At 37.7% G+C, this 13573-nt stretch overlaps 1 protein-coding gene across 1 annotated transcript; it reads left to right on the top strand.

Moving 5' to 3' along the window:
- Positions 1-751: 751 nt before the first annotated feature.
- Positions 752-13489, top strand: LOC122543350 (lens fiber major intrinsic protein-like). The gene is made up of 5 exons (XM_043681936.1): positions 752-1253; positions 7789-7953; positions 8620-8700; positions 9916-10104; positions 13401-13489. Exons 1-4 carry the CDS (start codon positions 891-893, stop codon positions 10099-10101), a joined length of 795 nt encoding a protein of 264 aa, XP_043537871.1. The 5' UTR covers positions 752-890; the 3' UTR covers positions 10102-10104; positions 13401-13489.
- Positions 13490-13573: the final 84 nt, after the last annotated feature.

Below are 13573 nucleotides of genomic sequence, written 5' to 3'. Positions count from 1 at the left end.
TTGAAGTAACATTAGCTGCCCACCAGTCCTCTGGCACGATCCTATTAAATGTATATTGTAATCTCTTTCCTAGCTTTTTTTTTAGTGTGCATTGATCCATACAGGGATTTTATCCTCTTTATTCAAGTTTGTCAATTATTTCACTTTTTTCTACTTTAAATGTCTTCATTGTTGCCATTTCACTGGCTCCGTGGTTAGCACTGCTGCCTCACAGCACCAGGGTCCCAGGTTCGATTCCAGCCTCGGGTGACTTTCAGTATGGAGTTTGCACATTCTCCCCGTGTCTGCGTGGGTTTCCTCCCACAGTCCAAAGTTGTGTAGCTCAGGTGAATTGGCCATGCTAAATAGCCCGTAGTGTTAGGTGCATTAATCAGAGGGAAATGGGTCTGAGTGGGTTACTCTTCGGAGGGTCGGTATGGACTTGTTGGGCCGAAGGGCCTGTTTCCACACTGTAGGGAATCTAATCTGCGTTCATCTTGTACATCCCTTTGTGACCTTACCTTTCGTTGATGTCCTTTTGCTATTCAGGGGTTTGTAAGATATTAAGTTTTTACTTTCACAATTTAATTTAATTTAATGGACCCTCGTTGCCTTCCTAATTGCTCTTTTATTTTTGAGAATCGTTACCAAGTATATAGTCGATTGCAGAAATAGGATGGGGGAAATATAAATCACTGGAATATGCCTAGTGCGCTGGGATGAAACAGTTAAATGTAATGACAAACAGGACAGGTCCCTCCCACAGATAATGTTGTCAGATTCAGAGTCCCCTATAAATAGTCATTCTGTGCAATTAAATTTGGGGGGAATGTTTGAGGAGTGAGGAGATAACTTCACTTTTTTTTTATTTTCTGTTTTCTTTTAATAGTTTGCTTTTTGGAAGATCGGGAATGATGTGGGAGCTGAAGTCTATCTCCTTTTGGAGGGCAGTCTTTGCAGAGTTTTTTGCCACCATGCTCTTCGTATTTTTTGGACTGGGCTTTACCATGCGATGGTCTCCGGGCCCCATGAACGTGCTGCTGGTTTCTCTGGGTTTTGGCTTTGTCCTGGCTGCCCTGGTACAGGCGGTTGGACATGTCAGCGGGGCACACCTCAACCCGGCCGTTACCTTCGCCTACCTGCTGGGGGCGCAGCTGAGCATATTCCGCTGTGTAATGTACATGATCGCTCAGCTCCTGGGGGCAGTGGCGGGGGCAGCTGTGCTGTATGGGGTCACCCCTCCCTCGGTCCGGGGCAACCTGGGGCTCAACACGGTAAATATGTTGGTAAACGTACACTTAAGAGGAGAAAAAAGCTTAAAATATGAATCTGGAGGGGAAAAAAAAATCCTTATTTTGAAAGCGAGTATTAAATAGAAAAATAGTTAATGTCTTGGAAAGTCAAAGTATGAACAGAGTTTCGAAAGGCGTTTCAAAAAAATATAACGGTGTAAGCGTGTAGAGACCATAAGTAGTACTTCTAAAAGTTTCATTTATTGAAACAACGGGCTTGAGTATGAAACATCTTTGAGAATGAATTGGGGTAATATTAACTAACGCAATTTTCAAAGTATAAAGATACGAGACACATTAATCGAGAATCTATATCATCAAATTGAACCGCTGTAAAATCTAAACTTTATCGAATTGATAATTTAATATTTGAAATAAAATACATCTGGATCTATGTTAAAACGTTTCCGTTGAACTAATTAATGCGAGGATGTTTAAATTTTATTTGATTTGAAAAGGGAAATAAAGCATCATATTGCAATATTCCAGCCGGCATAATTTTTTTTAAAAAAGTGATGTGGAAATTAATGCAGTACGTGTAATGACAGCGAAATATGCGACCAAACCCGGTAAATTGGTGCTTGAAATCTTTCAAAAAGAACATTAATCTGAAGTGCCGGGATGGAAGTTGCTCCGCTAGCTTTACAAATCTCTGGTCATTTAAAACGGCATCATTCCAACTTTGAATAGGTATTTGTTTCGTCTGTTGTGAGTCAAAGCGGTGAGTGCACATAATCAATCAGTATGGCTGCATTTTGCTGTATACACTTTTGAAGGTGTTGAATGAAGCGGGAATGCTGCTCTCCAGAACGTATTCAAGAAACGTCTTAATTGTGAGTCAGCCTGAACTTTAGGAAGGAAAGTTTGGGAATCTACCTACCGCTGGGAATTAAGCGTAACAAAATTAAGAGATTTTCCTCTCGAAATGCAAATAAATCATTCAACATTTTAAGAAGTTCGCCATTTTCTGAAAATTCGTAAACACGGCAATTCTTAGCCAAGAATGTGATATCTTGACAAATCAACCGAAGTTTTGAAAAGTACAGATAATTTATTTCTGGTTCTAACCTAGCAATAATGTAAGATAAATTAAAACAAAAAAAATGGAACGGTAGTCAGGTTTTCTCTGTGTGGATCTCCTTGACTGATCGATCCTGTTTAATCCAGTGAAGTTTATTGAGCGATGAAAATACAGGAAGTTCGGCAATATAATCAACAAGGTGAAAACAGACAGAACTTTAACCGAAGCTTGAGTTGTAGGAAGGTTCAAAGTCTTGGTAGACTTCGTTTCCATTCATACTCGCATTTAAATCTGTCACTTTTAGTATTTATCAAAACAAAATGAGCCATATATTTAGAAAATTACATTAAAAATCTGGGTGAGACCATTCCTGTTCCTGCATATTTCTATGGACTTCTCTAAGAGAGGTCGACGATGCATAAAATGCTGTCCAACTCCAGGCTTTCTTTAGGGGCGAATGTGGCAAAGGAAAAAAAAATCATGTTTCTGTATTTTAGCGGTTAACCCTCAAACGTAGACCAGGTGCGCATTTTCTTTTTAAAATCGATTACTGAAATTAGGAACAGTAGTATTTCGTGATCATTGCTATGTTAAATATCTGGCGTGTTTTGAGATGTTTGCTGATTTGAGTGTTTCTGAGATAAGTATCCAAATGCATCCAAAATGACAGCCTGAGAATGCCCCATCAATTTGATAGATGTTTCCTGAAATGTCATGCGTTTTAAGAAGCCTTAATTTCTGTTTCAATACTTGAGATAACATGATTGAATGTGTTCACTTGTAGCTGTACTTGCAGGGTTACTTTTCTCAGGCGCAGTTACCTAGGAATTTTATTTCCAATAAAGGCCCTGTGCGTTAAATGGACCAGTCTGGACATTTTCAGGGTCTTAGAAATCTGCCCAAAGGTTAATGAAACCCTCCAGCTGATTTGAGATATTAGCAAGTAGGACAGAACAGGGTGCTTTGGTTGTCGCATACAATTTTTATTCTTGTAAATTGCTGGGAAATAAAGTTTTTTAAAACTACGCAATAGCAGGCTTCACTCAGCTTGAATTACTACTAGTTCTGGAGTGACAAGCTGATTGACTTAAAAGCTCCCCATATATTCTTGGCGTTTGCATTATTCGCAGAAGTGATTCTAGTATGAGGCTTTGGGACTTACATGTTACAGTAGCAGCTTTAACGTTTGGTCTTGGTGAACAGATACATGCGTCTGGCGGGGCATGTGAAGAAAACCGACCCCCTTCCTATCGCTTTAACTGATATATTAAATCTTGCTGGGAACGAGTTGGGGGTGGAGGGTGAACTTTCATGGCAGGAGGTTTGAACAATCCAAATATCATATCAGGTGAATGGTTTCGATCTCCCAAACTGGTATCAAGTCTAAAAAGGATATTGGATATTTTTCCAAGATTTGCAAAACGGATTAAGTGGTCCGGTGGGCTGTCCAGATGCTGATATCGCGGTCAGAATAACTCGGCGGGAGGAAGTCAGGCGGTTTCAAATACAGTAAAACCCACACATTTGCAGTGCTATAGAGCAAATGCACAACTATTGCTTTCTCCAGGAAAGCCATTTACTGTTGGCAGCAGCCCCATTTAGCATTTAGACTAAAGGCTGCAATCGGAGTAATAGCTCATCAAGGTGAGCATGGACAGCGGCTGCAATTAAAGTCAGTGCATTCACATTATGGACGCAAATGATAAAACAAAGCGACAACTCACTCGCAAATGTTAATGTATGTCTCAGTGGCAATGACAGCTCGTGTGATGTATAAACGAACAAATCCCAATTCGATATTTGAAGAGTAGAACTCTGCTGGTGACCTGGGCAAGATTCCATTCTCAACCAATAGTACCAAAACCACAAAGAGCAAGGATAGGTCACTAATCTCAGTAGTGCTTTTGGAAGCTTGTATGCAAATTAGCAACAAAACAAATTAAGTGGCCTCTGATTCATTGCTTGCTGTTCGTGCGATTTGAATGTGCGCAAAACACCGAAACAGATTAGCTGGCTACTGATCAGATTGTTGTTATTGGGATCTTGCTGCGCGCAAAGGGTCACTAAAACAGATTAGAGTGATCATTCGTGGGACTGTTGTTCATGGGATCTTGTGCGCAAACATCACTAAAGCAGACGAGAGTGAAATTATTATTCCTGGGATGGTGCTGTGCTTACATATCACTGAAACAGACTATGAGTGGTCATTGGTGGGATCTTGCTGTGCGCAAACGTCACTAAAACAGACTAAATGCATTGCCGATGCTTTTGGTTTTGTACTGATCAGGACAACCCCGCGGGATGGTTTATGCTGCTGGGTAGGGGAGTGCCGATTAGTTAACAAGTCGCTCTTTGATGGGATCTTGCTGTGCGCAAACATTCACGAAAACTGACCAGAGTGGTCATTAATGGGACTTTTTTTAATGACATCCAGTTCTATGGAAAATACCAAAGCGAATTCAATAGTCACTGACCTAACCTTTGCTCCGTGGGATCTTGCTGTGCGCAAAATGCCACGCAAAGTCAGTCCGTGATCGCATTTCTGCTTGTCGGACCTTACTGTACGCAACAAGCCACGAAAGCAGGCTAGTTGGGCAGTGATCGCATGGCAGTTCCTGCAAACTTGCTGTGGGTAAAACTGCACCAAAAGAGATCAGATGATTATGGATCTCACCTTTTACGGAATCCTCCTGTGCACAAAACAACAAAGCAAGCTAACTCTTGATTGATCCAATTTTTGATTTGGTGTTCTTGGACTGTACAAATCATCAGCAACACCTATTAAGTAATTATTGATCGGAATTGTGGTGGTAGGATTTGACTGTACGCTAAAAAAGACTAAGCTAGACCGGCTCGGAATCACTCTTATTGCTGTTTGTGGAATCTTGCTGTGCGCCAAAAAATTACTAGTAATTGTGTAAGCTTTTGATGCGAATTAAGTTGTTCCTGCATTTGCCGATGTACTAACTCAATGGAGTTCAGAATAGCTGGCAATATAGGAAAAATTTTGACATGTAGCTGAAAGATTTAAGGATATGACAAGTATCTTTTAACAGAAGTAGCTCAATCACATCAAGTATTATCTTTTAGTTTCAACATTTTCAGTTTGAGTATAAATTTTTCAGTATAAATTCCGATGGAATTCCATCGGAATAAATATTCAAGATGCTTTTAGGTTTCGATTTTGGTAAGTCGAAGCTTTGAATATTTGGTGATTAAAATGTAAATTGGCCACAATCATTACAAGTCATTCTCGAGTACCAGGAAAATGTGCTGTAATTCTGCAACATCTCCACTCCCAAGGTTCAGATGAATATTCACTCCCCTTCAGCTACCTGCCTGTTTCAGAGAGAAGACCAATGGCGGTCTCTAAGTCTGCGCTAAAAGCTGAACACTAATTAACCACTGGTATGCCAATGACCAAGACAACTAGCCAGAACTGGCACTAGCCTGGGAAGGATTACTGGTTCACCAATTACTGGATGCAAAATCAATTGGCAGCTTGCCAGGGCTCAATTGCATAGTTTACCATTAGGCTGTATAGGATGCAATGCATGATCGATCACTAGGACATCGACACTTCCCACAAGATCATTAATTGAAATCCATCCTCCCCTCTCCCCCATCCCTCAAGATCAAACACTTAGTTTGGCAATAAATTTATAATACCCTTAGATTTAATGACTACAAAGAGAGGATAATTCTTCAAAACACATGGTCCATGTACTTATTCTGGTGTTAAGCGGACAATAAAATTCCATAGCATTACTCAAAGAGCAGTGATTCTCCACATTTATTCAGCATTCTCCCTCAACTAACTCCACCCAAAAAGATTAACTGATCGATCATCATTTTCTATGTACTTGCTTGCATATTAGGGACTGGACTTAGTGGTAGCGCACTGTACTTGACAGATTTTTTATGTATATTTTGATCACTTGAGATTTTCAATTCAACATGCCATGGATTCCTGCTATGAACTGCTTACTGTAGCAAATAATTTATTAGAATAAAGCATTTTGTAGGGGTTGTCTGGTATCTCAGATCATCAGCCAAGAAAGCAAAACATTTACAACTGGGTTGAGTCTCCTGTGACAATGGCAAAACATTTGTGTGATACATGCACAATAAGCTAATAACATATATAAATGTGACTGTTAATATACTGAAAGTGTGCATAGTCAACATTTGACCAGCTTTCATTTTCAAAAAAGTGTTTTGTTTCATTTCCTACTCTCACAAAGTTAAATGTTGTAGAATGTACAACAGAACAGAGTGGAGTGAAGAATAATTAGAGTCACGATTGATGTTTGATATCAGTTGCAGAAAAATGTTAACCTTTAGCACAACTAGAAAACTATGCATCCTTTCTTCAAGACTGTTTTGTGGTGTAAATGGAAAATAGGAAATTACTAGGATTGCAGAGAGGGCAGTTATTTTTAAAAATAAACTTTTTGGTCAAATTTCACTATGATTGTGATTGAATTCTCAGATGATCTAAGTCTCCAATAAGCTGAAGAAAACCCTAGATTATGTAATACATTATTCCAGTGTTAAGTTCACAGGCATAGATTTTTCTTACAGTTGTGGAAGATCATAATTCAACTCTCTTCGTGATGGGAGGTAGGTTAAAGCATTACCTTTTTATTTATTATATTCCCCCTCCCACCTTACACACCTCACAAAGCTTCCTTTTTTAAAATCATGACTAGCTACCTACAGAACCATATCTGAAACCAGTTTGGGTGGTTTCAAACTATTTCCATATGAACATGGTTCCACAAATCTGAATTATACCTAGTTTGTCACAAATTTCCACTCTCACTCAGAGGTCATGGAAAAGTAGTTCATGGAAAATGAAAACCTTACAACTGGTGTGATACAAGCTTTTTTGAGCTTGAAGACAAAAACATACAATTACGGTAAAGTAGAGGCAGTTTTGGTTTTACCCAACTGTTTGAAGCTAACACCAATTCCAAAAGTGGAATAGTTGCATTATCTATCCAGCACGGATATCCCTCAATTTGATAGACACAAAAATTCAATGATAATTCACAGCTCAATAGACAGTTGTTTAGTGGGTATTTGATTCACAAAAGGTAGTAGTAATGTGATGTCAAGAAGATTGATTTATTTTTCCAGTGATTTTGACTCTCATATTCAAATTATCCTCAATTAGATTATTTTACTAAGTGATTGTTTGACTCTAAAGGAATGACACTTAATGAGCAACCATTATTAGTTCTGACTGAGTCACTTTTCCAAAGTTGCACTCCGTTCTATCATATAGCACCCATTAAATGTTAAAATGTTAAAAACCCTAAAATGGACTCACCCCAAATACACAAGGGAAAGGAGGCGGCTTTAAAATTTTATGTGTCTATGCAGTTTATAGAATATTTTTGTTTGCTAACAAAATCAATGACATCTGTAAATATTTCCTAAATTAATTTCTAGTCTGTTATGATTTTCCATTGTTTTTTTTATATTCTTTAGCTGCATGCTGGAGTGGGTCTGGGCCAGGGTACAGCTGTGGAGATATTCCTTACTCTTCAGTTCGTTCTCTGTATTTTTGCCACAACAGACATTCGCAGAAATGGATTTATGGGCTCAGCAGCTATCATCATTGGTTTTTCTCTCACTGTGGGTCATTTCTTTGGGGTAAGTCTGCAACTTTATAAATAGAAAATAAATAGAGTCGAAACTAGACTAAACAAAGGTAAATGCGCACTATCCAAACTTATGTACTATTACTTAGTGTGACATTGAGTTATATAGACCAAGAAGACACCCAGTGTGTAGTGAGTTAGCCTATCCCAGCCAGGGCACAACTGAGGTTCTAAAATAGACCAAAGTTCCCACTCACCTCTGGGCTAGGAAGGGGAGACAAATTACCCAGGGGTCATGCTCTTAATCATTATTCAGTAACTTATGCCAAAAGGTACACATATATGAACATCAAGCAAAGACAATTATTATTCAGTTTGCCATTATACTTGTATCAACCTCTTCTGGGCAATTTCAATTAATTTTTACTGTGGCAATTCAAATTTCAACTGTTTTGTTGGAAGTTTTATCATAGTGCACTATCAGAAAGAAATGGATAGTTGTGAAAAAAAATCAAATTAAAATTCGTGGTCCACTGGAAGAATTTGGTTTGATTGGCCAATGATCTTTTCTCTTTACATACTTTGAACACTAACAGTTGAAATTAAACAGGAAATTAAATTTGATTGATAAATGGAGTGCTCAGCTGTAAATTAGCATCTATCTTATGAACTAATGTTCAAAAAGGTTTGAAATTATGCCTATCTTCTTTTTATTCAGCTGTATTATACAGGATGTGGAATGAATCCAGCCCGTTCCTTTGCACCAGCCATACTTACGAGAAACTTTGGAAACCACTGGGTAAGAACAAACAAAATTCAGCTAAAATACAGTGGGATGCTGAATAAAGAACACATAACATGAGGCTGTTGATTTCTTCAATCACTAGCCAGGCAACCAGTTAGAAACCATAGTGACTTTTGTAACCCCAAGAACTTTGCAAAGTTGCCCATCATTCCAACTCATGACCAAGGACTCCTCGGATAGAGGTCAACAAGGTCATTACAAAGGAGACACAGTACTTATTTTATTTATCCTTGTTTGCATCTTATCTCATACTCAATAAGAGGTTGCACATGTAATTGCTTCAGTTTAGAAAATGCATCAATTCAGAAATTTCAAAAGTTCCAGTAAGTCACCGCGTACCAGTTTTGAGCTATTGTTTGAAATATTCTTTAAGTGTATTCTTGATTCCCAAGTAATCTGAAAGACTACTTTAAAAGGCAAAATGGCCTCTCCTGAGCTTTAAACTCCTAAAGAGGGATTTATGTTCTAATTAAAATGTAAAATTCTCCCTAATTCAGCACAAATTGTCATTAACAATCTAATTTAGATAATTTATAAAAACTGTCATGAGAAAAGAAAACATCTCACTGGATCTCTAAGGGGTCTTGTAGAAAGGTAACTTATTAGCTCTATAATTTAAAAAAAAATACAGCTGTACATTCCGAAGCAGTGAAAAAGGCGGATTTTACCTGTAGAAACTGCAATGTTGTAACTTGCAATCCAGAAGCAAGCATAGAAAGTGTGTGGCTGTATGGGGAAGGAAATCAGAAAGCCTTACTTTTTCTGGGTGAGGAAAGGAACAAGCATCCTGGTTTTTACAGCCACTTCTTTTCAATAGTCTACCAAATGGATGCAATTACACAGACTTTGCACACCATTGCTGTACTGTGCAAAACCTGTGTAAAACACATTACAAATGCTTAACTCACGGTAGCTACTGCACCACTCAGATCATTAAGTTGTATGGCTTAAGCCAAGTTGGCTGATTGGTTTGAGGATGCCTGACACCCTGCTTGCAGTGAAGAAGAAACATAGCTGGAATTTCCCCTGATCACAAAGTGACCCTTGCAGGAAAATGTTTACATCTGGACAGGATCTGACCTGTCCTTAATGTTTCCATAATACAACAGTGTGCTACTATCAAATATAAAAAGATAGAGGAAAAGTGCTTAATTCAAATAAGATAATATCATTTGTCTCAACTCTGTTCTTATTTCTTTATTTTTGCAGGTATTCTGGGTAGGTCCTCTCATAGGAGGTGCTATAGCAGCACTGCTTTATGACTTTATCCTCTTCCCCAGGATGAGAGGTCTTTCAGAGAGACTGGCTATTCTTAAAGGAGCTCACCCTCCAGAAGCTGAGGGGCAACAAGAACCTAGGAGTGAGCCCATCGAACTCAAAACACAAGCCTTATAAAAAGTAATTTTAAGAAAGGAGTTTACAACACAAGAACTATCCTATCATCAAGTGACATTGTGAAATTTACTTTGTTGTTACTGAAAGTGTGCTTGAAAGAACATGAATGCTGTTAACGTCCCAAGCAGTGAATTATAGATCAGATGCAATATCTACATTTTACTGTACAGACAGGAAGGTATTTGAAAAATAAAATGAAGATAAAATTTCTAGAGTGTGGAAGCAGGCCAATCAGCCCATCGAGTCCACACCAACCCTCCAAACGGCATCCCACCCAGACCCACCCCCAACGCTAATCTTGCATTCCCCATGGCTAATCCACCTAACCTACGCATACCTGGACACTATGGGCAATTTGGCATGGCCAATCCACCTAACCTGAGCATCTTTGAACTGTGGGAGGAAACAGGAACACCCAGAGGAAACCCATGCAGACACAGGGAGAATGTCTGTGTGGAGTTTGCACAGTCGCCCAAGGTTGGAATCGAACCGGGTCCTGGTGCTGTAGGGCAGCAGTGCTAACCATGGAGTACTGTGCCTAATTAAGATAAATTACTCAAATTTGTTCCTAAGATTCTTTAAATTCAAGGATTTGAATGTAATAATCCACTCATTAATTGGCAAAAAGCCCATTTAGAAATGGGTTATCAACAGGAACCTTTTTGACTATGCTTTACATTAAACTTATAATCTGCTTTTTTAGAATGTTTGTTACTTATAGATTCTTATGCTTGAAATATCATCTAGTAGGTTGTTTTGATTGAAAAAGAACTTTTAAAAAAGTCTTGAAGTTCATGAAAAACATAAGTTTAATATTAGTGAAGATCAGCAGTGAAAGTCAGATACGACTAGTTAAATCTGCCATTACAAAGTAGAATGGGTTTTGATGAAAATTAATTTCACTTGTTTTATTTTTAAAATACCCCCACCCAATTCCCTACATGAACAGTGTGCTTTGAAAAATGACTAATTAATGAAGGAAATTGCAAAAGAACAAAGTCATCATGTTGGAGAACTTTACCATTAAGCCAGTTTCATGGTAATTTTTTCTTCCTGACATACAGATCATATTACAATGAATGTTTGATCACTTGCAGCAGAATTTCAGCTCCTCCCCTACCACATCAAAAGTAATCATATAACCTTCTGAAATGCTTTTTCAAATATTCACAAAATATTTACAGTTTAGAGCAATACATTCAGATTATAAAAATGGTAGCAAAGTAACTGTGAGACTAGGACAATAATCTTTAGGAGATGAAAAGCTGTGGATAGTCTGACATCATCCTGTATTTGCAAACAAAAACGCAACGTTAAAAACAAAGGTAATTTAGTTTAAAACTTAGATTGGATTTGATACTTATTTTTGTGTTGCCTACGCATTAGCTGATTTTGGACATGTCTCTTCCTTTTTAGTATCTCACCTTGGCTTGAGAGTTTGAGGGTCTCAAATTTGAATATGAATTTCCTAACCACAGAAAAATCTCTCTTATGGAACAAGTGCCAGTGCTTCTATTCCTGAGATACTTGTTTGCTGCACTTGCATGAAAATGAACAAGTTGGTGTCTAAACCAACTTATATCTGGCAACTATAAATCTAAACACGTTCAAAACCCTGAACTCACAGAAACTCAGCACTGTTTGACATAATCAGTTGATAAAGAGATAGAAGAAAACAAATACATGATTTTACATTATTATATTTTATTCAAAATGAAGATAATGAAAATTTGTAGATAGGAATGAGAGTATGCATCTTTAGATTCGACAGGTTAAAACCAAATTTCAAGTTTTAGAATGATTCAGAAACCTGAGTTTCACAAATTCAGGGCAAGTTCCAAATAGTGATGACCATCCGTAAAACTCTCAAATATATTAGTTAACAATGCCATGGAATCCACAAAAAAAATCCTTCAATGTAAACAAAGCTTCACCAAATCTGCCAACAAATCCTTCAGTAATTGCAGGGTTGTCAATTTTCAGCTTGATACACCAGGAAACAGATATGTAACTGTGGTCTATTGGAGACAGCAACAACAGTTCTGCATATTCCAGCCAAACAAAGCTACTGTCCAACCGTGTTTTTTTTTTCTGTTGTTGATCCTATTTTTGTCTCTAAACTAAAACACAATTTTGAAAACTGAATAATTACAATACAAACACTGTTGAGAGTACAGGGTTTTTAAAGTGGTAGTGCTATGGCCTCCCAAACCCAACAACTGTAACTCCAAATCCCATTTAACCTACAAACCCATCTGTCCTCATTTGGGTAAGTTCTGTCACATCCTGCTGAAGCTGCGAGTTGAGACCCTTGAATTATATTGCAAGGTGGAGGAAGAGATTAATACTTCTACCTCACATCACTGGGATAGCACTAATGGCACCCAAATAGCAGCCCAGGAATTTCTGACCTCTCAACGGAGGTTAAAAGAATTAGCATGTATCAGAAGGAAATAGGGAGAGAAAATAAACAGCTATATTAAAATAGCTCTGAATAATGTCCATATTTACACTCCACATTATATTATGCTAGACCTACTAGGTAACTTCCATCGATAAATCTATACCATTTTGTTCCTGATTAAAAATTCCTTGGGCTAGAGTGACTGCTAATTGGGAAAAAAAAGTGATCAGGGGAATATTTAAACCAAATTTAGAACTAGAGTTTGCATATGTAGATTTCTTACAAGCTGTTTTGAGACTTGCGCTTTGTGGTGGGAATATAGGAAGTTGCTTTTAGAAGAATGAATATACTGCCCTCATTAATTTTGGAATTAAGATTTCTATACCACACCATCCCACCCCCCAGTCACCTGAAATAAAATATCAATTTAACATTGCCACTCTTACTAGGATCAGTTCTTGTATTCATGGGCAAACAATTTGGACTTTTGTTGGCCCTTTGAGAGCAACTCCTTGTGTGTAATCACTTTGGTCTTTCAACTTATTTTTTGAATTGGGAGTGATGCTGCAGTTGTTAACAGTGCATTTTTGTGGTACCATTAAGACAACATATTTGAATGAATATACTTTGAAAAGTGGCAGTGTTGTTCTAATGAAAGTTAACATTAATTCTGATTAAATTTCTTGAAGTCATAACATCAAACCGAGGTATACTTAAAATGGCAAGTGAAATAAAACTTTTCATTCTTAAAAGTCAAGTACTCAAGGTGTAATTAAGGATTCAGGATACCTCTTTACCTCAAATTTTGCATAGAATTGACAATGCTATACCCATTTAAGCATGTCATTCATTTGAATTTCTTTAAATTGCTTAGTGCTTAAACTTTCTTTTTCAGCTTTTGTAGATTGCTTTAGAAGGGAATGTATTTTGTTCAAAGACACCATCTCTGGAAGTATTTCAAAAGCACAGCTATTGAAGATCTGCAGTTTTGACTCTTCAAAACAACATATCCATTCAATAAAAAAAAATCAAAATCCTATTGGGATTGACTACAATTTAAGCTGTTCA

Source organism: Chiloscyllium plagiosum, chromosome 43 (assembly GCF_004010195.1).
Source record: "Chiloscyllium plagiosum isolate BGI_BamShark_2017 chromosome 43, ASM401019v2, whole genome shotgun sequence".
NCBI classification, from domain to species: domain Eukaryota; kingdom Metazoa; phylum Chordata; class Chondrichthyes; order Orectolobiformes; family Hemiscylliidae; genus Chiloscyllium; species Chiloscyllium plagiosum.
Note: the sequence above shows the minus strand (reverse complement) of the source record. Positions and strands in the feature narration are given on the sequence as shown.

Coding starts and splice junctions, on each gene's coding strand:
- LOC122543350 (XM_043681936.1), top strand. CDS start 891: ATGATGTGGGAGCTGAAGTCTATCTCCTTTTGGAGGGCAGTCTTTGCA. Junction 1,254..7,788: donor GCAACCTGGGGCTCAACACG/GTAAATATGTTG, acceptor TATATTCTTTAG/CTGCATGCTGGAGTGGGTCT. Junction 8,701..9,915: donor GAAACTTTGGAAACCACTGG/GTAAGAACAAAC, acceptor TTATTTTTGCAG/GTATTCTGGGTAGGTCCTCT.